General features: G+C 49.9%; 2 protein-coding genes across 6 annotated transcripts in view; one reads left to right on the top strand and one right to left on the bottom strand.

The window, feature by feature from the left end:
* Window positions 1-22,463, top strand: part of FLVCR2 (FLVCR heme transporter 2) — a 41,475-nt gene extending 19,012 nt beyond the window's left edge. The window contains exons 4-12 of one of the 5 annotated variants that reach the window (XM_056345581.1): window positions 1,355-1,422; window positions 2,183-2,286; window positions 8,974-9,084; window positions 9,717-9,822; window positions 10,293-10,404; window positions 10,862-10,917; window positions 12,674-12,771; window positions 19,764-19,829; window positions 21,027-22,463. In XM_056345581.1, the coding sequence (XP_056201556.1) occupies window positions 1,355-1,422; window positions 2,183-2,286; window positions 8,974-9,084; window positions 9,717-9,822; window positions 10,293-10,404; window positions 10,862-10,917; window positions 12,674-12,771; window positions 19,764-19,797 (689 nt within the window). In that variant the 3' untranslated portion in view covers window positions 19,798-19,829; window positions 21,027-22,463. The other 4 variants (XM_056345584.1, XM_056345583.1, XM_056345586.1 and 1 more) reach the window with 4 other exon arrangements.
* Window positions 22,464-23,012: 549 nt separating this feature from the next.
* On the bottom strand, window positions 23,013-25,463 carry ERG28 (ergosterol biosynthesis 28 homolog). The gene is made up of 4 exons (XM_056347600.1): window positions 25,231-25,463; window positions 25,021-25,111; window positions 23,711-23,829; window positions 23,013-23,543 (listed from the first exon to the last, which is right to left on the bottom strand). Exons 1-4 carry the CDS (start codon window positions 25,361-25,363, stop codon window positions 23,464-23,466), a joined length of 423 nt encoding a protein of 140 aa, XP_056203575.1. The 5' UTR covers window positions 25,364-25,463; the 3' UTR covers window positions 23,013-23,463.
* Between the last annotated feature and the right edge of the window lie 62 nt (window positions 25,464-25,525).

Raw genomic sequence — 25,525 nt, 5'->3', positions numbered from 1 at the left:
ATCGCCGAGTACTTCAGGGTCAGGGGAGCTGGAGGACTTCAGAGTTAGGGGAGCTCCGGGTTTTGTTCTTTTGTCAAAGCTGTGCCTGCTACACTGCACTTCTGTATCCTGTATTGTGATGTTTCTGCTTTTAGCTGAGGCTGAAAGAAGAAAAGTAGGAACTGGGAACCTGACGTGTTATCGTTCTGTCAGGATTACAGGCATCTGTGCCAGAGTTTTTCAAACCCATGCCTCCTTATGGAGCCTGTAGATGTATGAACTGCAGTGGTGAAATCTGTGTCCCCATCCCTCCCCCCATCAGGATCACCGAAGCCTTGAAGAGAAACTAACTGCAAATGTAAATGACTTTCTGAGAAGAAAGTTGCTTTGACTGTTACAGACCTCATCCACCTGGGGAAGGTTTCTCAGTATCGCCCAAGGTGAGAGTGTAGCCGTTGCAGTACTGCTGGTCCAGTGCCCATGTGGATGTTCTTGTTGACTATAAGCAAAGCTCTTGGGTTTTGTGCGCTTTGGGAAGGCGTTTAACTCAGCCAGAGTTGCACGTAAGCTGGAGCAGAGTGTCTGAATGGGACTTGACCAGTATCACCCCAACGGTTTCCATTCTCACCTTGGGTGATACTGAGAAACCTTCACCAGGTGGCTGATGCCTCTAACAGTTAATCTAACTTCCCTTTCAGAAAGACAATTACTTTCACAGTTGGGTTTGTTTCTTTTTTTTCAGGCTTCAGTGATATCTTTTAAAATGCAAGACTTTTCCCATGCAGACACACACACCAGGTGCCTTGGGGAAGTGCTGTCTGTGCTTCATCATCAGCCCTGCTCCTGCTTGCCTTCTGGTGTTTCTTGGCTTGGAGAGGATGTTTTTTACTGGCTCTCAGCAGGGAGAGCGCTATCGGGCTCTCCTCTGGGGAAGAAACCACACAGGTCAATGGCACTGGTGTTAATTGAATCCCAGGTCCTTATTAATGTGTGATGCTGAGGCAGGTGCTTTTCTAGTATTTTACCTTGGCTGGGGTGGTAAGAGGTGGATTTGGCTGTGAGGGAGGGTTGAGACCCTATGAAGGACTTGTGAGACCTTTCAGTACCAGAAATGCGCACAGCCCTTTCGCTGCTAAGGTAAGAACCATCTTGAAATGGCAGGGTGCTTCCTCCTGCATGCGGAGATCTGGCTGACCTTGATCTGCATTTCTTTCAGTAACCTGTGTCTAGCCAGTCTGGCTGGCTCTCCTGAGACTTGGCAGCCTTGTTACAGATCGCTGCTCCCAAATCTATCTCTCTCTGCATTTCTAGCCTTTCACTATCCAGCAGGAGAGTAGCAGGCTCTGAATGTACTGCATTTTTATCCCCCTCTCAGGTCTGAATACAGGTTGCTTCTACGCCTTGTCCACTCTGCTGAACAGCATGGTGATCTATCACTACCCAGTAAGTGTATCCAACCCTCATGGCTCTCTGATACTTGCTGTTGTCCAGCACTGGTTGCCAAAGGGAAGTCTGTGAGAAATGCAATGTCATAGCACTTCTGGCTGGTGCTGGCACAAGTTGGCTGGCTGGCAGAAGAGTGTTGGTTTCTTTTAGTTCTTTACACCACCCCATGCAAAAGCTGGTAAGCTCTAGCAGACACAGCTCCTTTACACCCTAAATGACAGCATTTTCTTCCTTCACCCTGTTCCTGATAGTGATTTCTGCTGGGACATCTGTACCAGGAGGCTGCCCACACTTGTGCTCTGGTGGCAGAAGGATCGGGTGCCTCGGAAACTGAGCTACTGTAGCTGGGGCTGTGTGCCAGAGAGCTCCTTTCCGTGCTGCCTTATTGTGGATCCTAATATTTCTGGGTTGAACTGGCTCAAATCCTAACACCAGACAGCAAGCTTCATAGACACTCTCAGAGGAGTCAGCACAAACCCTGTCTGTGCTGGCCAGTGCTCTCCTTTTTTTCTGGGTTGACTCAGAGAGAAGTGTCAAACCACTTTTCTTCATGGGCCAGAATAGGATGCTGCACTGGCTCATAGTGGGCCCAAAAGTGTTCTTGCAAAGGCTAGTTCTGGTTAGCGTGTTACCAGCAGAAGAGGCATATGGACACTAACCTTGGTGTCTTTTCCTCTCTGGGTTCTCTGCACTTTGCTTCTTGTTGGTTGTGACTTGGCTCCCGCATTTGTGTGAGTGTGTGTGTGTCTCGCCACAGGGGGAGGAGGTGAATGCTGGCAGGATTGGACTCACCATTGTACTGTCGGGGATGGTTGGGGCTCTGATCTCCGGCATCTGGTTGGACAGAACCAAAACCTACAAGTAAGTCCCTTGTTTGCCTCTGTGTCCCTAGTGACTGTGCTCTTCCCCCATACTGTGCAGGGAGTAACCCTGTGCAGTTGCAAGTCGGCAGTCCAGGGACTGAATCGTTGGGAGGGTTTGCGGGGGAAAAAATATTGTTTTTCAAAATCCATTTAGTCTAAAGTGAAATTTGGAAGTGTGTGTTAGTCTGCACTGGGCCCATAGAAGATCTGGTTCTAGAGGCCCCTAGGGAGGCACAGGGGGAGGATGAGATGGCCCAGCAGCTGCTTAATCAGGGATGAGAGAGTTCTTGGCACAAGCAGAATCAAGACTGTACCAGACCATTTCTCAGCCCTTACAAATCAGCTTCTGTGAATCTTTGTCCAGCTTAATGAAAGGCACATTGAATCCAGTGCCCAGAGGCATTGTGTGAGGGCGCGTTGCTGTATTTAGGGCAGGCATAAGGAGTATTGGGGTTGTAAGTGGATGATTCAGAGTTTACTGCCTGATGGGTTGGGGAGACCGATCTGGCCAGCATGTTCTGCCACCTGCAAAGGGACAGCTAAGAGTCTTTGGGTGCCCTGCAACTCCCAGTCCTCAGGAACTCAAATCTCACTGTCACACCTCTGCAGGGTGTCCCAGGGGATGAGGGGATGGAGAATGCCTCTTCTGTCTTTTGTTGGGGTCCATGTAATCAGCTTTTCAGTTGCCCTGCTGGCTTTGGGAACTGTGTTATAACCTGTTGTCTGATCAGGTTGGGTGAGAGGGAGCTTTACTGGTGGTGAGCTGAGGCAATTTGGAGTTCTTTTCTTTGCGACAGCTTTTCACCTTGGGGAGTCCCACTGCCATTATTCTACCTGGTATCTTGGGCCAGAAAAGCATGTTCTCGTTGCGGGCAGCTTGGATGAATCTGGCTAGCTGTGGACTTCCAGCTTCTGAAGCGTCCCTAGCTGTCAAGTACAGGGATCAAAAATGGAGAGGAAATGGGCTTCTCTAACACGAAAGAATGGCAGCTGAGGACTCCTGGGGGCGCTGGAAAGAAGAGCAGATGACTAATACAGAGACTGGCAGGTCGCATGTTGCTGTTTCTAGATTGTTGTGTACCACTGAGCAGTTCTCATTTGGCAGTCCTGGGAGATGGAAACACAGCTGTTATGAACTGCACTAGCTAACTGTGCAATCTAATTGGTGTCTCTTTCCAGCCTGGGGGCTAGTGGTAAGGTAGCCTCAACTGGCCCTGCTAGGGCAAGGGCAGATGGTCTTCCTGATTCTCCCTGAGTGGATCTAGGTTGCAGCACGATGGCTGAATAGCTTTCTGTGGCTCACCAGGCAGAACTGGGACTTAAAATTTAGCATAATGGGAGAGGGGAAAAGTATAAATCCTGGATTTGTTCCCCAGGCTGAGTGCAGAAAAATAGGATTATGCCAGCCATGGAATTTGTCCTACAGACCCCAGGGGCTATCTGGGGATAGATTTAGCCCTAGCTGAGGAAAAACACTGCTAAGAATTTGTTCTCTGTTGCAGCCCACAAAGTGGATTTCTGTGGAACTAGCAAAATTTTTCCGAGTGCCACAGAGTCTTTATTTAGCTCCATTTAAAAGTCTATTTTAAAAAAACTGTCAAGATGCCAGATGTTCTAGGTAGGTACCCTCCCCCTTCCCTCCGCTGCTCAGATAGTGTCAAGAACGAAATCATAAGCACATGAAAATCAGGAAGGAAAGATGTCAAGTCCTTTTTTTAGTCAGCTTGGAGAGAGAGAGGGAAGCAAATGAATGGGATCCAGCTGTGACTGAGGGAAGCAGGGGGAGGTTAATAACAGAAGGAATTGCAGAGTTCTGTATGTGTGTTTGATCTTTACTGTCCCATCAGCAGTTCCTTGAAAGGGTGAGGCTGTGCTAAGTCAGGCTTTCCCCATCTGTCATGCTCAGGCACCAAGTGGCCTTGCATTCTTGCTTTTATTTGGCAGGCAAGTCCCTGCAGCAGCCCCTGTGCTGTTTTTATTTTTGGAATTATCAGGCACAGATTTGGCCTGTACAAATATGCGATATATGTTGTGATGAGCGAGCGGTCCCTGAACTGGAGCTGCCTCTGGTGGGACGGTTTGTTGAGAACAGCCCACCTCTTTGAGAGAACATGTTTTGACATCAAGTTAAACGGGGCTTCACGTACATCCTTCGAGTTCCTGGCTCATAGGAGAGATGTGACAGCTGTAGACGGCTGACTGTTTTGGTATTTGTAGGGGAGTCTGGCTCAGAATCAGGGGTTTGGGGGCTGGATTAATCAGCACTTCACTTTGGTCACATTTTGCTTTTAAGGGCGGTGTTTACATGGCCTCGAGTCCAGCTGGTTCCAGGCAGCACTTCCACTGTCATTGCTGTATCTGTAAGGCAAGATGTCAGAAATAACCGTCCCTCTCCATTGATTCAGCAGAGAACCACCAGTGGTGTTTTAGACTTAGGTCTGTACAGGCCCAAAGCACATTAAAATTTGGGCGAGGGAGGAAAGACTTGGATGTTGGAGAATGGGGCACTTGTGTCTCTTCCGCTGGAAGGCGAATGCTCTATCAGCCTACCTGGCCTGCTGTTCGGGTCATCTTGTAGCCCTTTTCCAGGTTAGTACTTGTATGGTGGATATGCCTTCACCCTGCCCTGCTGTATGTTTTGTGTAAATAACTTATCAAGGCTGTCCTTTTTTGTGACCTTCATGCAGGAAGAGAGTGGCGTAACACTGAGTGCCAAAGGACAATGGGGTGGTGAAAACCAAACCAGCTCACTTCAGTTCTTCCCTTCTCCAGCATCTGACACCTCAATGTCTTCAGCAGTGAGATCCTTCTGGGAGTATAGGGACAAGGTTCAGGGTCTTGCTCAGTCTGGTATGTGCCGTCCTCATGGCAAAGCCTGTGGAGGCCATCTGTCATCCCAGTCCATGCAGCAGAGCGCTCTGGAGCTGCACACAACATCCCCGTGAGCAGCTAAAGCCGTGGCACTTGGCTGTGGCCTACCCCCTACCCCTTGTTCATTTGTTGCTTCAGATGTTGCTTGACTAGTGTTTTTGCAGTGCCAGTCCCCTGTGAGTCTGGTCCTGTGCCTTTGGCTTTCCTTGTCCAAGTGACCTTGTGAGACACTCCTGGGCTGGGCCATGCCCGTTCCTCACCCTAGGGCTTCCTCTGGAGTTGGCTGAACAGCAGTTGTACTCTCCATTTCAGTCCTGTTCCCTGCTGGTGCTGACCCTGGCTGGTTTTTTTCCCTAAGGTCTCTCTTTTCTCACAGCCCTTTGTGTGAACTATTTAATCCACCCCTTCAGGAGCGTAGGGAATGTGGCTGGGAGGGCAGATGAGTGTCGGGGCAGCTTAGGTTCACCTAAGTGACAAGCGTGTCGGCTCCTTCACCAATCTGCCTCTGGCTCTGCTGCAGAGACTTACTTGGCAGCTGGTGCCTTCTTACCACTGCTTCTGCACTGATGCTCTGGGCTTCCTTCCCACACCCCAGCGCACAGGGGTGGGTTGACCCTCGTTGTCCTAAGGTGATGTAGCTTCAGCCTGCAGTCACTGCACTAATGAGCCTACGAAGGAGGCTGGCGGTACCTGTTCCGGGCGAGGATAATTATCAGTCCCTGGAGGGCCGTCATGGGAACAGGTTGCTAAAAACACTAGAACGCTGTGCACATGTCCTCTGTGAATCTGCTTCTCCTCTTTTGTGTTTATATGTCTCCTGTAAGATTTATGGCTATGATAAGAGGCTTATCAAGCAGAACTGTACATTCTTCCACGTCCATTTGCCCCGAGGGCCATGGAGCATTCTTCTTGTCCTCTAGTGAGCATGGTGACAAAAGCCACTTCCTGAAAAACTGGTGGTTTTCTGAGAAACTGGTGACACTGCCTCAATGTCTTTCCCCAGGGATTTCCTTGTTTCCCTGTGCACCAGTGCCTACCTGTGTCCCAGTTAAACCCTTTTCAAAATTTTGGGTCTTGCTTGGACTGCTGGACACTAAATTTCTATTTTTCTGTTGTCAGCTTGGCAGAGCAGGGTTTTGCTAAGGTCTGGTTTAGCAGAAGTCTCCTTGTGTGCTTGAGGCTGTTTCCTGCAGAAGGAGTTGCGTTCAGGGCTGTCTGTCAAGTCCAAGTGGAGTCTGTTCAGTCCCGTGGAGAGCAGGTAGCTGCTCAGCCTGTGGCTTCAGGGTGCTTCCTGATGTGTGAGTTCCACAGCACACAAGTCTGCTGTCTTGTTCTTTCGCAAGGCTCTGTTGATTTGTTTTGTCCTGCTGGATCCTAATGATTTGGGGAGGTCAGTGAGGAAAGCTTGTAGCCTCCTAGAGCCAGCTAATGTGCGGTAGATGAGGTGCCCACGGCAAGACCAAATGTTTTTCTCCATTTTGTCTCCCACTTAGTTCTGCGGTTCCAATAACACTTTCAAGAGCTGCCTGCTTCTATGAGCCTGCTTGCTCTAGTTCTCAGTGGGAGACTGCATGTTCTGGGAACTCCTTTCTTGCAGCTTGACTAATGACATGGCATCAATGTGAAGCAAATTCCTGACCGCATCTGGCCACGAGCAGCTGCTGGCAATGATAGAGTGAATCGGATATAAACTACTTGGAATACTTGAACCATAAGCCTAGGAAGCAGGGTGAGATTTTGTGGGACTATCCTTAGAGCTCTGCGCTGAGATCAAAATTGGCAATGGGGAGAAAAAATAATAAGCCCCTTCCATGTGCCAGGTGTCCCTGCTGACAGGGACTAAGCTTTTTAGGGCCACAGCCCCCTCCTGGAGGCCTGCACTATTGTAGCACTGACTGCCGTGTAGTTTGGAGACTCCTGTTTATGGATGGAGCACTCAGTTTAAACTTGGTCTGTGCAGCCCACAGGGAGCTGTAATTCTGGCCTTGAGCCCCTTACCTAGTCAGCAGTTTTCCTCCACAGCTACTTGTTAAGAGATGGGAGACATAAGAACTCATCAGAGATATCTGAGGAACCTGTATTGAGCAGAAAAAGGCTTTTACCTGCTTCTCTTTCTGGGGCTGTTCCTTAACTCCTCTGTCAGTCTTTCATCTCTTCTTCTGCAGCCTCCAGGCTGCGTGTTGGCCACGTAGCAGCTCTAGAATGGGTTATAGCAGAAATAAAAGCCTCTCTATGCTGCCTTCACAGATGACTTTTTTCCTCCATGAAAGCATTGGAAAGAACACATTCTAGAAGTAACAGTATTGGAGGTTAAGGAATTTGCCTACCACTTTATTACAAAACAAAATTAGTTGTTACAGCAAAATGTTGTTTAGCCTTTCAATACCTTAAATGTGTCTGGTGAACCTTTGCAAGCATGGATCGATAGTTGAAGTCTGAAATTAGCTGCTAAGCCTGTATTTGGGTAAGACTTGACATATGAGCATGAGCCTTGCTGACTTCATTGCAGCAGTGAGGGAGGACACAACCTTAGCTGGAACATTCTGGTTTTATCTGTAGTATTTCAGTGTACTGGAAACATTTTATTACACAATATAAAACTAGCTGCTTGTTTGGGGTTGGATTTTTGACAGTGGCCACTTGCATTAAAAAGGAGGAAACAAAGTTAAAAATTTGAGGTCTAGCTGCTTTAGTAGCATTCTAGGAACTGATACGAAACACATTCTTTAATGGATTAAGATTAAATACGGTAGAAAGTACACAAATAGCTTGTGGTTATACATTTAACTTCTTCCTAAAAGATGATGGCCAAAAAGTTTTGTCAGCTCTGGTAACTGTTCTGCTTTTTAGATCCTGGTGGAATTTCAGTCAGGTAAAGTGTTTACCTTTTCCTTCCTTCCTATGTGGCAAGGGTTCTCTTGGCATCTACTCAGGGATGACAACTGCTAACTTTTCAGTTCTGGTAATGTTGGCCTGGGCTGCTGCATGTGTTGCACAGTACTGAGCTGACTGACGTTCCTCACTGTGGCCAGACTGCAGGTCTGTCAGTTCCCAGGATTTGCCTGGCATGATTTCTGGGCATGGGATTTCTTTGTCCCCTCTGCCCAGAGACAAGAGCTCGTGGCTCAGCTCCTGTTGGCCATGGAACTGGCACTAGCCCTGCTCAACGCTCCTGTGGCTTGGGTGTGAGGCTGCGAGAGCAACATGGCTTGCAAATCACCTCTCTAAGTACAGTAGGCAGTTTAAACACAGAAAGGAGCAGCAATGAAAGGTGTTTTGGATAGCACTGAAACATTGGCACTTCTTCCCTTTGCTTTCCTGCTTGGAAGTGCTCAATCCCCTTGGCTCCTGCTTATAAGTAAGTGTGTTCAACTGGTTATAGTACAGAGAGTGCCCAAGAAAGATTAGTGATCTCTTTATTTGGCTCTTGTTCTCCCCCTCAAGAGGTATGTACAGTATGTGACCAGGGACATGCAGCCCATGGTAGGATCTCAGCTTCTTGGCTGCCTCATAGGTGCCTCCTTATAGATGTGATGCCCTGACCCCACAGGGAGCAAAGGCCCCGGTCATGAGGTAGGGATGTTAAAACTCCTAGGTCCTGTTCCTGCTTCTCCTGTTGCCCTGCTGTGTGTGCAGGCCTTTCTGTGCTCTCTGTCAGTCCAGTTCCTCTGTCTGGGGTAAGGGTGTCAGAGCACTGTGCCGCTTTTTTTAGTTTTTATTTTTCTTTAAACCATGTGCTGCAAACTATACCAAGATTTGTGGGCAAAAAGGAGGACTGGACTAAATAAAACCCTGACTCTGCTTTTCCTTGCAGACAGACAACGCTAGTTGTCTATATCATGTCTTTCATGGGAATGATAGTCTACACCTTCACTCTGAGCTTAGGACACCTCTGGGTGGTCTTTGTGACTGCAGGCATACTGGGGTAAGTTCACATGCAGGCTGCTTTCCTCTACATGCGAGCTGCTAGGGGGTGAGCAGGGAGGCAGAGGTCATGGTGCAGGAAGGATTGGGGAGAGCTGTAACCTGTGTGTGGCTCCTGCATGGTTTAAGGACAAAATGACCTGCTCTTCCCATCTCCCTCTTGTGTTTCATTAGTCAGGGACATTAGTATGGCCCTGCTCAGCTGCGGCTGCCCTAAATGTTCCAGGTAATCAAGTGAAAGCATTTGGGAAGGCAAGTGGTACCAAAGCCCCAGAGATGACCAATGGGCAGGACTAAAAAGCATGTGGGCCTGGGTGGCTGTTTGACCATGCTGGGGCTGATGCCCCTTAGAGTTACTTGTGGAAGATGCTGCTTTTAATGCCTTGTTCTTGCAGCAATCAGCAGCTCCCTGCTGGCCTGGCTCTGTGCCTTGAGGCTGTGGGCAAAAGTATTTCTGGGTAGGAGAGGGTGCCATGGTGAGGGAGTCAGACCACTGCCCAGATTATGACAATGCTAGGGGACACATCCTGTGCAGTCAGTGAAGCATCCCAAAAAGGATATGGGCTATACTGTGCCTCTTCAGTCTTCCTTCAGACAGTTGCTGAGTCTTCCTTTCTCCGTGTTTCTTTACAGGTTTTTCATGACAGGATACCTTCCCCTGGGCTTTGAGTTTGCTGCAGAGTTGACATACCCAGAATCGGAAGGAACATCATCAGGGCTCCTTAATGTCTCAGCACAGGTAGGTGTTTTCACTTTGCTTGCCTCTTTATGATTTAATCTCTCTGCCTATAGTTCCCAGGCTTGAACTCCTATGTCTTGTGCATGACTATTGTAATGTACTGCAGGTCTATGCACCCCGGGACCTGGCTTTTTGAATGATGTTCCTCATGGCATTTCTCTACTGGCACCCATTCAGTTTCTGCTTAGGAAAATCTATCGGGATGCTAGTCATCCTTGCCTTTTCCAACGTTGCTCCTAACACTCTGGGACCTGGCTTTTCTCCACTGAGAGATGGGATTCCAGCCTTAAGGGTCACATGTCTTCCTATCAGCTGCAAGGAGGTGCCTCTGGATGTGGTTATAACCACCCTTTAGCCTCGCTAGGCCAACTGCTTGGCCTGCCTGAATGCTCTGATACTTTGGTAAAGCTGGGAAGTTGTTCAGGCTGCTTTATAATAACAGTACAGCTTGACATTGCCTTTGTTTGTAGATTTTTGGTATTGCCTTCACCATTGGCCAAGGGCAAATCATGGATCACTTTGGGCCGAGTGAAGGAAACCTCCTTCTTTGTTCCTTCCTGTTCCTGGGGACCATTATGACAGGTAATTAAAATTTTCAATTTATTCAAAAATCAACAAATTAAATTGTTCCTCTGCTGTGACTCTTCCCTTTGGGTTTGGCATATGAATTGGCGGTCTTTTGTGCATAGTGGTACCTGCAGGAGAGGGCAGGACCCACACAGTAGTCCCATAGCAATGCTGCTGTGCTTCTTCAAGCATCTAGTCTGTGTTACAAAGAACATCTAACACTTCTTGCTCTGGCTGCTGGCCGAGGTCTCAAAGACACACCTTCTACATGCTGGAGGTATATAAGGAGTCTGTCCTGCCTGTTTCAGAAGTGCTGTCTGCCTCATCCAGGAGGGTGGTTTCCCTTGCTCACCACAATGTGTTCCTACCTCCTCTGGGGCTTCTGCTGCCCCTTTGAGTCCTGGTGAAATTGATTTGGGCTCTGCACTGTGACTTAACTGACTTCACATATCTGTTCCTCCCTCTGTCCCAGCATTCATTAAGGCTGATCTCCGAAGACAGCAGGCCAATTTGGATAATGAACAGACGGTGAGTAAACCCTGTCTTGAATCCCTGCCGTGCCCCTGATATTAGCTCAGGACAACACCCAGCCTCTCTCCTTTCTAGGAACAGGGCTGGCCCTTTCCGTTACGATTGCAGCTGTGGCCCTCTTATCCCACTACTTCTTGCCCAGCCTGTGGGGAAGCTCCTTGTTGGCATTTCAGACAGGTGGCTGTAGTCCCAGCTCTGCCAGCCACCAGGGCCTTTGTTTGCTTTCTGTTAACGTCATGCAGAATCTGTAAGCTCTGGTCCTTTGCGAGTCCGCAGGGCTTCACACATCTTTGTCTTGACTAGGGACAGATGTACGGCAGTGCTGTGCTTGCTTCTCTCCCCTGATAATGCACTGAGCCCTCCAGTGCTTTGCCCTTGTTTAGAGCTGGGTAACTATTCTTCCAGGCCCCTAGGGAGGCGGGTTGTTCCTCTTATTCTCTGTCCTCAGCCGCCAAGTGGGGTTCAGTGTATGGACCTGGAGGAAGCTAGGTGGCAAAGCCCAAATGAGGGCTTGAGCAGCCTGGCTCCCCACACTGTGCAGTGCTGCTGACAAGGCTGCTAGTGCATATGTGCACACCAGAGCTTGGGGTGTGATGTCCCTGTGGCACGCTGTGCGATAAATGCAGCTGTTTGCATGTGGGAGAGGGCCTCTGGTAAACTAGTTGCAGTGGATACTCTTAGAACCTCTCCCTGCAGGGAAAGGGCATGGTTGTTGAGGCTCTCTTCCTTATTGCTCTGGGCTCCTCTTCTAGGATGTTAGCAGAGACATCCACTCAAGGTTCATGAAGCCATCAGCGACCATGACTAGCAAAGTGCATAAGCTCGGTTCTCTGCTGGCTCGAGTCAGTTCTTTTCAGAAGACAGTGCTGCCTTCCTCCAGATAATCTAACCAGTCCAATCTGGAGAGAGACCAGAAGGTCCAAGAAGCAGCTCTGCTCCAACAGCTGCCCAGGAAGGTGGATTTTCAATTACAAAATATATGGGGGGTTTTATTTTTATTTTGCTTTTATTTTTTATTTATTTTTACTGAACTGTCTGAGCACAGATGCAGAGGGTAGGAGAAGTAAAGGGAATTGATGCTGCCTTGAGTAGTTCTTGCATATATAATTCCAGACTAGATGGGGGAAGGGGAGGGGGTGGGTGGGGAAAGGCTGTACAATGTATTCAGTTTGGGTAAAGGAGGCTCCCCTCGTTGTCATAACTTAAAAAGAACTCCTGCTTTTTTTTCTGCTCTGAGGCTTACAGCTTTGGCTGATTTTAGCAGTGGTGAGCATCATGTTCTACGGGACCAAGTTAAAGACGGCTGCTCTCCCAGAATCCTGGTGTCAATGGGGGTAACTGGAACACACTTAGCTAAGCTGAGCAGGGGTAAAGACTAGTCCGTTTTGATACATTCTCTGAGGAGGGCATAAGGGACACCCCATCGCTCCCCCAAACATGGCCTCCATGTGGCTGAACTCACCTGGGTACTTCTCAAGCTCAACAAACAACCCCGGGTGCTCAGCCAGCTGAAGGTGGGCTGAACCTGATGTCCTGTGCTAATGCAATCAGGGGAGCAGCCAGCTGGGCTTGGGCATTATGTGCTGCCTTCGTGAAGAGCTCTGATAGAGTCAGGTACTGGAGCTTTTCTGCATGGCACAGCTGCCTCACATGCTTGGGTGACTACTGGTTTCTTCCTTTGCCTGTTCCTCTTATTTCCCTCCCTACTTGCCTCCATCTTTTCTGGGATGGTGACTTCTGGCTGTTGTTACAGAGACTCCAAGGCAGCAATCAGCTCACGGATTACGGGACTGTAGCTTGTAACCCTAACCCCATCAATTCCCATTCCTGCTCACTAGCTCATACACAAAGGTAGGAAAATCGCACTAATCTGCTTCTCTGAACACTCACAGGTGGCGCAGGCACCAAGCCAATGGCACTTCTGGGGTGACAGCAATGGCTGTAGAGTACTGAGAATCTTTCTGACCTTCTCAGATGCCCATCTGAGAGGAAAGACAAGACAGCTTTCAAGAACAGAGTGGAGATCCCACCAGACTTATGTCAGACAGGGCCATAGGGATTCAATTAGGTGCAGCAAGGCAAAGCCAAAGCCTGGCGCTGGAGCAGATGGAGAACGGAATTGTCAGGGAGTTACTGAGGAGAGGAGTTACAGGTGTTTGGAGACTCTTCTCTGACATTACTTTTACAGTCCAGATTCATAGCTGGAGTGATACCAGGAGCCCTATAGAAGAGTCTGGCTTTGATTACAGCCAGGGCGCATGGCCAGCTTCAAGAAGGAAGTTTAAAAACATCTAGTAATAACAGAGTCATTGGGTTGGTGCCTTTTGGTATAAGAATACCTGAAAATCGTAAAGCTCTGTGCTTGCTGATCTGTGAATCTCAATGGCACTTGACATTTTCTCAGCTGTTGCTCAGGGTGTAACGCTTTATTACTCACTGCCTTCTGCTTTGCACTCACTGGCTAATCTGCCAAGTTAACTACATTACCCTTTGCTTGTCAAGGTGTTCATTGAGTGTGTGTATCACTTAGGGCCACAGCCAACAGGACTAACAGGAAAAAGCAGAGTGAGTCTGTTGGCAAAAACAGCGTTAATACTGCTAAGACTAGAGCGTGTGTTACAGGGAGCGTGAAGCTGCGGCCCTTTTGTGCAAATGTGAGGAAAAGTCCCATGGGCAGGGAAAGATCCGACTCCAGGCTGAATGCTTCTGAAGCTGTCTCCGTGCTGCAGTCTGTGGCAATTTTAGCAGGGTACACGTGTGGTTTTGATTTGGGAGTTAGTAGTTGAGAAGATGTAGCTGCATGAGCTGGGCGAGCCTGCTTGGGGTATGCTGGTATTTTTTTGATGGCTGAAGTTTATGTCATCACGTTTGTTAGCAGACCTAGTTTGGTACAGTTGCCAGTGTTACCACTGACATCCCAGTTGCAAAATAGACACTGCGAGGCTCAGGCATATTGCTGCGTATGCCCTGTGTCAAAACTGCTTCCATAAAGAAAAAAAGGTCGTTGTAACAGGAGAGTCCCTTCTGAAGGGAACAGAAAGCCCATTCTTGGGGAAATCTGCTGCCTCCCTGAGGCCTAGGTTAAAGATGTGAAAAAAAACCTTCCTGCCCTTGTATGGCCCTCAGATTATTACCCATTACTGATTTTTCAGGTAGGCAGTGACGAAGTTGCAACAAGAAGTCTGAGGGCAATCAAGAGACTTGAGGGCCTTGGGATGGCTGGTTAAGGGATCAGGAGCACAAGCAGTGTTCTCCTCTGTCCTTCCAGTTGCAGGGAATGATGGGTGAAGAAACAGAAAGAGCCAGCGGATCAATACCTGGCTTCGAGCCTGGTGTCACGGGTAGAATTTTGGTTCTTTTGGTCATGGATTGGTTTCCATGACACCAGGCCTGCTGGCAACAGGTGGGGTGTACCTGTCTCAAAGTAGGAAAGCTATCTTTGCACAGGCATTAGCAGGGTTCACTGAAAGAGCTTTAAACTAGATTTGAAGGGGGAAAGGGATGAAGCCAGGCTTGCTAGAGGTAAACCTTGGTGTGCGGCCCCCATGTTTGAGGGACAGTGTGGTAGCAAGGTCCTTTGGTCTGCCATTTCAGTGGGGGTAGAGGATGGAGATCCGCACAGCAGCAGAGACACAAAGGGTTATTGATGTGTTAGAAACCGTGGAAACACCTGAGAATGGTTGTGTAGGAGTTAGGGCTTCTCCCCCCATGAAGGTGGTGGGATAGATAGCCCAAGTGAATGTCTACACCAGTGCATGTGGCACGAGCAACAAACAGGAGGAGCTGGAAACCCTTGTGCAGCAGGAAAACTATGGTATAGTTGCCATCAAAGAAACGTGGTGGGATGACTTGTACAACTGGAATGTTGCAGTGGATGGCTATAAACTCTTCAGAAGGGATAGGTGAGGAAGGAGAGATGGTGGCGTAGCCCTGTATGTCAGGAAGTGTTTTTATTGTCGAGAGCTCAATGATGGTGACATTAGGGTTGAATGTTTATGGGTGAGAATCAGGAGGAAGGCCAACCAGGCAGATATCATGGTGGCAGTCTGCTGTAGACTACCCAACTGGGAAGAAGAGACAGATGAAATACTCAATAAGCAGCTGGGAGAAGTCTCACAGTCACCAGCCCTTGTTCTCACGGGGGACTTCAACTTAACAGATGTCTGCTGGAAATACCGTACAGAGAGAAGAAACAGTCTAGGAGGTTCCTGGAGTGTGTGGAAGATAAATTCTTGGCACAGCTGGTGAGGGAGCCAACTAGGGAAGGTGCCCGGCTGGACCTGCTTTTTGTGAACAGAGGAGGACCTGTGGGTGATTTGGTGGTTGGAGGCTGTCTTGGGCCCGGCGATCACAAAATGATAAGAGTTTTTGATTCCTGGAGGAGGGGGTCAGCAGAAATGTCGCCTTGGACTTCCAGAGGGCAGGCTTTGGCCTGTTTAGGAGATTGGCTGACAGAGTCCCTGGGGAGGCAGTCCTGAAGGGTCCAGGAAGGCTTCAAGAAGGAAATCTGAAAGGCGCAGGAGCAGGACATCCTCACGTGCTGAAAGAGGAGCTGGTGGGGAAGAAAGCCAGCCTGGCTGAACAGAGAGCATTGGCTGGAACTCAGGGTAAAAAGGCGAATTTATGACCTTTGGAAGAAGGGGCAGGCAACTCAAGAGGACTACAACAATGTCGTGAAATTTGAAGGGCCAAAGCCCAACTAGAACTTAATCTGGCTACTGCTGTAAAAGCAATAAAAAAATGTTTCTATAAATTCATTGATACAAAAGGAGGGGCTAGGGAGGATCTCCATCCTTTATCAGACATGGGGGGGGGGCGGAAATCTAGTGGCAAAGGATGAGGACAAAGGATAAAGACTCAGGCGAAGAAGGCATTAACAGTAAGACCAGTTGTTTGCTGGATACCCAGCCCCCTGAGCTGGAAGACAGGGACAGGGAGCAGAATGAAGCTCCCATAATCCAAGGGGAAACTGTTAGCAACCTGCTGCACCACTTAGACACACACAAGGCCAAGGGGCTGGATGGGATCCACCCAAGGGCACTGAGGGAGCTGGCAGAAGAGCTCACCAAGCCACTTGCAATCAAATTTATTACCAGTCCTGGCTAACTGGGGAGGCCCCAGTTGACTGGAAGTCAGCAAACGTGCTAGAAGGGCTGGAAGGAGGATCCAGGGAGCTACAGGCCTGTCAGCCTGACTTTGGTGCTGGGAAGGTTATGGAGCAGATCATCTTGAATGCCATCACACAGCTTGTCCAGGACAACCAGCCAGGGTTTATGAAAGGCAGGTCCTGCTTGGCAAACCCAATCTCTTTCTGTGACAAGGTGATCTGCTTAACGGATGAGGGAAAGGCTGTGGATGTTGTCTACCTAGACTTTTGTAAGGCCTTTGACACAGTTTCCCATGGCATTCTTCTGGAGAAACTGGCTGCTCATGGCTTGGACAGGCATACCATTCACTGGGTAAAAAAGTGGCTGTGTGGCCAGGCCCAAAGGCTTGTGGGACAGCCAGTCACAAGTGGTGTTTCCCAGGGCTCAGTGTTGGGGCCAGTTCTGTTCAATATCTTTATCAACGATCTGGGTGAGGGGATCCAGTGCACCCTCAGCAAGTTTGCAGATGACACCGAGTTGCCTGCGGGAGGGCAGGAAGGCTCTGCAGGGGGCTCTGGGCGGGCTGGACCGATGGGCTGATGCCAACTGTATGAGGTGTAACAAGGCTCAGTGCCAGGTCCTGCGCTGGGGTCACAGCAACCCCACACAGTGCTACAGGCTGGGGCAGAGCGGCTGGAAAGCTGCCTGGGGGAAAGGACCTGGGGGTGCTGGTCAACAGCCACTGAACAGGAGCCAGCAGTGTGCCCAGGTGGCCAAGGCAGCCAACAGCATCCTGGCTTGTGCTTGAAACAGTGTGGCCAGCAGGACCAGGGCAGTGCTCGGCGCCCTGTGCTCGGCACTGGTGAGGCTGCACCTCGAATCCTGTGTTTGGTTTTGGGCCCCTCACTGCAAGAGGGACATTGAGGTGCCGGAGCGTGTCCAGAGACGGGCAGCGGGGCTGGGGAAGGGGCTGGGGCACAAGTCCTGTGAGGGGCGGCTGAGGGAACTGGCGTCGTGTAGCCTGGAGAGCAGGAGGCTGTGGGGGGATCTTGTCACTCTCTACAGCTGCCTGAAAGGAGGTTGCAGTTAGGTGGGGGTCGTCTCTTCTCCCAAGTAACAAGTGACAGGACAAGAGGAAACAGCCCCAAGTTGCACCAGGGGAGGTTCAGATTGGATATTAGGAAAAATCTTCACTGAAAGGGTGGTCAGGCATTGGGACAGGCTGCCCAGGGAGGTGGTTGTGTCACCATCCCTGGAGGTGGCCTTGGCAGTGCTGGGTTAATGGTTGGACTGGGTGATCTTAAAGGTCTTTTCCAGCTGAAACCATTCTGTGATTCTGTGGCTGCTGCAAGGACAATGCTGACATGCAGAGTCAGATGTGAGCTTCCAGAGGATGCAGTGCTGTGGAGTTGATGACAGTGGGTCTTCCCCTGTCTTGACCCAGTGGAGGTGCACTCCCACGGTAGAGGTAGGCAGCTGGCTTACTGTTTCCTCTGGGGGCTCATCATCCAGAGCATTGATCTACAAGGTGTGATTCTTCCTGGTGAAGAAGCAGAAAAGATCTGATTGGAAAACTGTCAAAATCTTTAGCTGGATGCTCAGCTGTTGAGTGGCTTTGGTGGAGAGTAGGACTGTGGAACAGCCTGATTTCCCAGTGTATTAAAGAACACACAAGGGAAAAACCCACATGTTGATCTCACAGGGAAAGGGCTTCCATTTTCACCTGGTAGTGACTTCCAGTGACAAAATGGAAAGCCTAGAATTTGGCTGAGCTGTTGACTTTGCAGGGAGAAGAGCAAAGCCATACTTAAAGCCAGTAGCTTCAGTGGCAAGAATCAGCATTTATCAGCCTGGACTTTCTGTCCAGGAATCACAGCCTCTCAACAGGCACCTGTCAGAGCTCTTGGCTACTGTGTCCACACTGCAGGATGTTTTCCCTTCTTCCTGCAGGACCTACCTTGTGTTTACGAGCAGTTTGTCTTCTATCAGTGCCCTTATCTGCTTATGATTATAATCAAACAGATGTTGCAATTAGTGGAACTTGTAGTGGGAACTAAATTAGCCTAACGGCATCGCGGACACCTTGTCCTCTATTAAGAAAGCTGTAGTGTGGTTCCAGCAATCCTCCCACTTGTGTCTGCCTCAGTTCCCAGAGTGCCAGCAGGGTTAGCTTTCTGCATCTCTAGACGCTTGGATCAAATGCCCGTTTTACACGATAATGAGTCTCTTTGTGGGTTGCCTTTGTTGTAAGTACATCTGAAGCCCTTCCAACATTGTGCCTTTAGGTTTCCTAGTCTGTCAGTTGATTCAGCATGCATGTGACGCTGACAAATATGCTGTGCTCAGCCTGTGTGCTCATCTGCTCCTGGTTTCCAGTCTGTGCAAACCTTCCTGTATTGTTGTTCAAGAAGAGTCTTAGGCAGCATCTTGGAAATACTTATAAGCTTGTGTAGGTTTTTAAGAAAGCAGCTATCATACAGAGTGCAAGATTTCAAAGTGGCAGGACTGTCTTTTTGTTCAAATTTGGCTTTGCTAGGCCTCTTTGAAACCTGCAAATGTGATTAATGTGTTGAAGGCACCTGAGACTACTCTGTGCTGCTCTTATACAGTGGTAGATAAACTGAAGTTTTTTGTGTGTGTGTTTCTGCGAAGAACCTATTCTTGATAGCAGAGAGTAAGGAACAAAGTGGTTTCAGACTTTGACCTAGTTTTTGAATTGTAATAAAATTTAAAAACTTTTGTCTGGAGTATTATGCTACCAGCAGAACTGAGCACTTGTGAATGGATGATTTGGATGACCAGGGACCTGCTCTGGGTGTACAGCCACAGTAAGTGATTTGTTTAAAACAGGACTGAAGTTCTGCTGTGTCCTGAAACCATATTCTGGATAAATCAGGACTCGATCAGGGCCAAGTACCTTTTTTTGCTGGTTTTACATCTGCCTGGGTGTAAAGACGAATCTGACGGATCTCAGTGCAATACCCAAAAGCATGTTGCTTTTTGCTCCCGAGGCCAGCGTGATTTAGAGGCTGGCTTAGGGCATGAGGGCAAGCCCTAATAGCCCTCAGGAGCTTACTGGAGTCCCTTGCAAGCTGTAGCATGCTTACTCTCTAGTGAAATACTGCCAATAAAAAAAAACCCTGCTGGAATCTTGTGTAGCAAGCAGAAAGTGTGCACGCCATCCTCTGCTTCGTAAACTTCCCTGCTCCATTTCTGTGCTTACTGTATGGCAAGCAACCTTTCCCTCCTATTCCAAAGCCATGGGCAGGCCATCGGCATCCCCTTTTCCAGTACCATGACTCCTGGCTGTGAGAGCAGCCTTCCTTTCCCAAGGCGGTGGAGCCTTGCAGGCTGCCTGATTTCCTACACCTTTGTTCCTGTAGCTCCACGGCAGGCGAGAGCTGTTTAGACCCCGGAGGTCCTTGGGCAGCCTGTTCAGAGTTGCCAGAGTGCTTCCATGCTGCATTCTGGTGGGGTTTCCCAAGCCTAAATACAGCTTTCCTCTTACTCCTCCCGCTGGCACTACTTCATGCACGCTGCTACCCCTCCTGCTGGTAGGAGTTCCCTCTCTGCGTTTCCTGGCTTGTGCTTCCAGGCATCTCTCTGAAGCTTTCCTGACCTCACTCCTCAGCTTTGGGATCTTGCTGCTGACCTCTGTAAAACGTTTTCACCGGCAGTTTGTCTAAGAGGCTACTCAAAATGAAACTGTTTCCTATCTCTTGCTTCCATGTTGCCTGAACTTCTCCTGAACTGCAGTGGGGATGTGAACCTCTGTCCTGTGTACCTCTGACTCCTGCCTCAGATGTCAAGTCTTGCCCCACAGTGAGTTAACTCAGAACCCAGGCTGTGGGAGGCTCCGTGTTTACCCTTGCAAGCCTGCATGATGCTGTCTTCTGAATCGGTGACAACTGGGGTGTCTCATTGTAAGCAGAGCCAGAACTTGAAGAGACGTTATCCAAAATCCCCTGGGGGAAGGAGAAGCTTCGGGTTTAATCCTAACACACCCCAGAAAGGCTCAGCAGAGGAGCTCATCAAGCTCCACCCAAGAAGGCTGAACTGGAATTGCAAAAGTTTTGGCAGTTCCATACAGCCCAGGATAGGGTGGTAACTGGGCAGGAGTTTTCGGTTGTCTTTGCTTTTCCTCTGGGAAATGTGTGGGAAATGACTCTACAGCTTCCTCCATCTTAAGGGAAGAAATTGTAGGAGGGTTCAAGGCATCAGACTAGTTCTTCTATAGGATTTATGCAGAAAATTTCTGCATAAGTTTGTTTGTCTTATGAATAAGTGAATGTTTGCCTCTTAGGGCTTTTTAAGATATGAGTAATGAACTTTGGAAAAGGCCTTATCTGTACCACTGTGTGGAATTATCCCAGCTGTTAAGTCCAAGCTGGGGACAGGGAAGAAGCAGGGCAGAGGGTGCCAGCCCTGAATGGGGGGTGGTGATGAAAAGACTTGAAGATGAGCAGAACCAGCAATCTGTCTGGGAGTTGATGAGGCCCTCAGATATACTAGAGTAAGGACAGAGAGGAGCTAGTAGCTGTGCTGAGCCTCCTGAGGGTGCATAGGATGCAGGTTCTTTCTGGTGCTTGTAGGGACACTGCGCTGCCCCATGGCATGGCGGAGGAGCTCCCAGCTCTTTCCCTTGCCCAGGGAACGGGCCCTGCAGCTTCACCACTTTGAGGCTGATCTTGTGTCACAGTGAAATATCTTCAGTGAGCTGGCTGTGGGGCTGATACCTGGCTGGGCTGGCCCAGCTTCTGTGAATTAACTGTGGTCTGAGGACTACAGCAAGTAGGTTCAGGGAAGAGGGACCCTTGCTCTGCCCTGCTGCCCAGCAGCCCTTGTCTAGAATGGTCTAGAGGAGAAGGGAACCAGGTGCACTCCTTGAGGATGGTGATTCTTGTCTGGGGATTTTTCTGCAGACTAGCAGGAGCTGTAAATTACCAGCTGGTCTCTCTGAGGCCTGGGTCTGGCTAGCCAGGATCCTAACCATATTGTTTTTCTCTCTCTGACTTGCAGAAAGTGATGCCAGAAGCACACACTGATCCCATAGTCCTTGAGGAATCAAAGCTATGAAATGGAGAGGCGGCAGAGCTGGGAGATGCAAGCCCCCTCATTCCCATCTTTGCTACCTACACCGTCCTGTTACATGCACACCATGGCAGAGGGGGCAGCCTCAGGACAGGCGCCCAGTGAACTGCTTGTGGAGGGAAGGTGTGAAAGAGCAAAACAAGGAGAGAGTTGCACTCTTTAGTTATTACCTCTGCATCTTGCTGTTTTGGAGACTTCGCTGCTTGGGAGGAAAAGTTGGGAAAATCCACTGCTTCCCCCCCCACCCCACCATGTACACTTGAAAAAGAGAAAGAGCACAGGCTGGGAAAAGCCATAGTTCCAGGCTAGCCTTGAGCGCATGAGGGTGGCACCCTGCACGTGGCTGTGTCTCCTCTCACAGGCAAGCTGTGACATGAAATGCAGAAGCTGGACCACACTTGCTCTGTGAACAGCCCTGGAAGAGTTTTCAGCTGGCTTTCTGCCTTCGTGCCCGTGATGCTCTGTTGTTGCACACGTGATGGTAGAGGCCTCGGCACATCACCAGCAAGTACAAAGCAGTGCATCTGCCACTGCCAGCTCTGGTTTTATTATGGGGCTTTCCCAGATGAAGCACTCTTAGTCTCTGGATAAACCTCTGCTCAGAATTCACTGAGGTTGCCCTGATATTCCTATATATTAGGAGTAATTGGGAGATACCAATATGCTTCCTTCTGCCTAGAGGCATGGACTAGTTCTTTAGCTTATGTCAAAGCTGCAGCCTAAGCCCAGCCCCTCGGTACACCAGCAATAGGAGTCAGACCACAAGCTCCCTGGGCTTAGGACTGTGTTTTCCTCCTTAATGATGAAGTGCCTTTTGTGTGTTTCAATATTACGTAAATTTTTTTGTGAAGTGTTATATTGAGATAACTGGGCCAGGGCTCTGGTGTTCTTCACAGCCACAGAGCAGGGTTTGAGTATGATGGGAATCCAGATCGGCTCCACTGTGGAAGCTTAATAGAGAACAGGAGAAGCCCTCTTACTGGCATTTGTGTCTCATAGACACTGCCCCTCTGTATGCTGCTGTTTATCTTCTAAACACAAATACAGACCCTGAAATCCCTTCTTCTTCCTTTCTAGCATCCCTCCGCTGGTGGATACAGCAAGTGTCCTTGTACTCCTCAAATCATGTGTGTGTCATTTGAGGGGACAGACACCAAAACCACAACCAGGTGGCAATGGACAAAAGTAGTCCTCTGACACACCATTTTTTACAAATCATTTTCTGGGTGAAATTGAACAGTCTTTTGACACATTAAAAAATTCAATTCCTATCTGTGATAGCTTGGGATTGAGGATGGGGGTCTAAAATGGCTTTTCAATAGAAGGTTTTATATAAAATAAAAATATTTGAACTGTACAATGAAACCTGATATATTCATATTAAATAGCTCCAAGTGTCTGCATCTGGCTTTTTGAATGGCCTGAAATGTTTTGCAGAAGGGAAAAAAAATCATCTTTCTGCTCTGCTACTGTTGTGCTCTTTTCTTTCCGTGTTTTTCCTCTCTTCTGCATTACATCGTGTTCCCAGCTAGGAGATCCTGCTGGTTCCTTCCTACCTTTGTGTGCTGCCCATCTGCTTTGGGCATTGTTTCATCTAGGTCTCAGCAACCTGTTCCTGTTTTCTCTGTCTTCTGTAGTTATAGCTCACTGCAAAGGTAGCTCAGTCCTTGCTCACAGATGCTGCATGCAGGTTACTGTCACCAGTATGTTGTGGAAGCAAGAGCTGCAACAACTCTGTTCGTGTGCGTGCATGATGTGAGCGCTCAGACCTGGAACTTTGCAGGAAGGTCAGGGAAAGGTGAGTTTGCTGTAAAGAGAGATGATCGATCCTGCAACGTACAGGACAAACTGCTGTTTGCTCTGAGATTGTACATCTGCCTGCTGTAGTGTAGCAGAAAAACAGACAAAGCACCCTGCAGTTTTCTGTCATTTATTAGAAATGGCCCCTGAGGAACACAGACATGCAAGTTACACAGCAGCGCCAGGGCAGCACGCGTTCGTTCTTTCCGTTCTGAAGCGTTCAGTGGATCCCGGGTAGCTCTACACCTCCTCCCCACAGGTATACTGGGAGAAAATTCCTTAGTGCACTGGGCACGCCTGAGACATTGCTGGCCATCCGGGGAGGCAGTCACCAACCGCCCCCTGACAAGCTTTGACACAGACTCCTCTGGGGCTTGGTCTTTGAGCTCAGTCAGTTGCAATGTTGCCTGGGCAAGAGAAAACACTTGGTAATGAAGAACAATTGACAGAGTCCCAACAATGATCCACCAGTGGAACTGGTGTCCTGGAGAAGTTCAGCCGAGCTTTAGTGGAAGTTTGGCAGTGAAGTTAGGAGACAATGCTGACCTACACAGGGCCCTCAGCTTCAGTTTTTCTTCTTGTTCTGTGACAGTGCTTCTACCTCCAGGTACTGCAGGCCAATCAACATCCCCATGATAGAGAAACCTGTGGTGGAGACAGGGGATGAATTGTGTTGAAAATACTAAACAGGAGATGAGGCATTCCCTCCCACCACACCTTCCCTTAGCTTTTAGCCCCACGGAGAGTTTTCCTATGGGTCATAGCTCCAAGGGGAGTTTGTGGGGGGAGGATGCAGAGCGAGTTCCACTTACTTGCTACCATGAGGGGTGCCATAATTCCAATTGTCAAGGCTGCAGTGTGGTAAATGAAGACCTCGGAGAGGAAGTGAACAAGGGCCAAAAAGAAGGTGAAGAGCGTGATGTAGTAGAGGCTGTTGGAGAGCACAAAGAAGCCAGTTATATAGCCCATAGCATGTGCACCAGCACGGCTGCTGCCCCATCTGTCCTCACTGTGGCAGCACAGAGGGCACTTCGTCCCTTGCCTAGTGGAGTGCAAAAGCTCCCTGGGCGACAGCTGAGAGGAGAACTGGCGGCGTGTTCAGTGGTGCATTGAAAGTCACAGGCGTTATTTGGCCTGGAAGCCGGTGAAGAGGGGAGAGCAAGGGTAGGGTGCTGGTGAAGTGAGAAGCATGTGCGCACACAAAAAGAGGGCGAGACCTGGATAAGAACTAGGGCGACAGGAATTGGCAGCCCCCAGGCTGCATCACCCAGCACATGTTCCCACCTGTGTTCTGCTACTCTCTAGGGGCCACAGCTGTTCAAAGGGAGCAGGTCCAAGAGATGCAAGATAAAAAATGCAAGAAACAACTGGCTTCACGGTAACTGGCATTGCCACCACCTCCTAAAAACAGATAAAATCAAGTATCTGTACCTCCCTACCACAGACAAGCCCAGACAATCCAAGGACATGCAGGCTAGGTGAACACTGAGTTCTGCTGTGGGGCTGGGGGAGGCACTGACAAAAGGGTGAGTTCTAGCAACTTCCAACACAGGTGTTCACAGACCCAGAATCAGGCTGCCTGGAAATCCCCCTCGTAAATACTTGCTACCACAGGGAGAAATGGCGTGCCCCCCACCGCAGCATCAGGCTGCACCTCGAGCATGGTCTTCAGCCCCAGAGGAGCATGTATGGGAGAAGGCAGCGGGCTGAGACCACTGTAAGGGGCTCCTCACCCTGCCACAGCCTTTACCTGAGCTGTCACAGGAAAAGAAGCACTGCCTATCCGTCAGGCCACAGCAGTAGCCAGTGCTTCACGTCAACGGAGCAGCAGTGCCATGTCAACAGAGCAGCGAGATGCTTTCCAAGCTGGAGCTCTGAAATGTGTGCCCCAAGTTCCCAGTTCTCCCGATTTCTGCCAGAGCAAAGAGCCGGAGCCCCGGTGCGCAGGCTCCCTTTGCAGAGGCAGGAGGGTGCAGCAGTGGCCACCCCCCACCCCCCTATTTACGCGGTCTCAGGGCACCTTTCAGCCCAGCCCAGCGCCCTCCCCGCTCCCTCGGAGCTAGCCGCTCGGGGGGCCACCGGCCCGCAAACCGCAGGCTCCCGCCGGCGCTCCCGTACGTACGTCCTGTTGCGGATGTCGATGGCGCAGAGGCAGCGGATCACCGATGACAGCAGCGTCCAGACGCCGAAGTTTCGAGCCTGCAGCCCGTTCACTGCGCAGAGAAGGGGGGATGCACTTAGAGACCACGCACCGCCGCGCCGGCCGCCCCCCAGACCCGCCAGGGAGGCGCACGCCCCCGCGGCTGGCAGGCGGCCCCCAGGCCCCGCTTACCGAGGCCGGGGCTGGCGGTGTACAGCTTCTCCGAGAGGAAGCTGTGGTCGCGGAAGCTCTGCAGGGTGTTGCCGGCGGCGATCACCGACACCATCACCAGCCAGCTGCGCAGCACGCTCAGGAACCGGCTCATCCTCACGGCCGCCGCACAACCCGCCCGCAAGAACCGGGCCGCCGTCGCTGCCCGGCGCCGCCCATTACGGGCCGCGCTCCCCACCGGCCCCCTCCCGCGCCCGCCTCCCGCGGCACGCCCCGCCGCCTAGCGCTCCCATTGGCCGCGGCGCGCCGCTGCACC

Source organism: Falco biarmicus, chromosome 7 (genome assembly GCF_023638135.1).
Source record: "Falco biarmicus isolate bFalBia1 chromosome 7, bFalBia1.pri, whole genome shotgun sequence".
Lineage (NCBI taxonomy): Eukaryota > Metazoa > Chordata > Aves > Falconiformes > Falconidae > Falco > Falco biarmicus.
Note: the sequence above shows the minus strand (reverse complement) of the source record. Positions and strands in the feature narration are given on the sequence as shown.

Coding starts and splice junctions, on each gene's coding strand:
- ERG28 (XM_056347600.1), bottom strand. CDS start 25,363: ATGAGCCGGTTCCTGAGCGTGCTGCGCAGCTGGCTGGTGATGGTGTCG. Junction 25,112..25,230: donor CACCGCCAGCCCCGGCCTCG/GTAAGCGGGGCC, acceptor TTCTCTGCGCAG/TGAACGGGCTGCAGGCTCGA. Junction 23,830..25,020: donor ATCGACATCCGCAACAGGAC/GTACGTACGGGA, acceptor GCTCTCCAACAG/CCTCTACTACATCACGCTCT.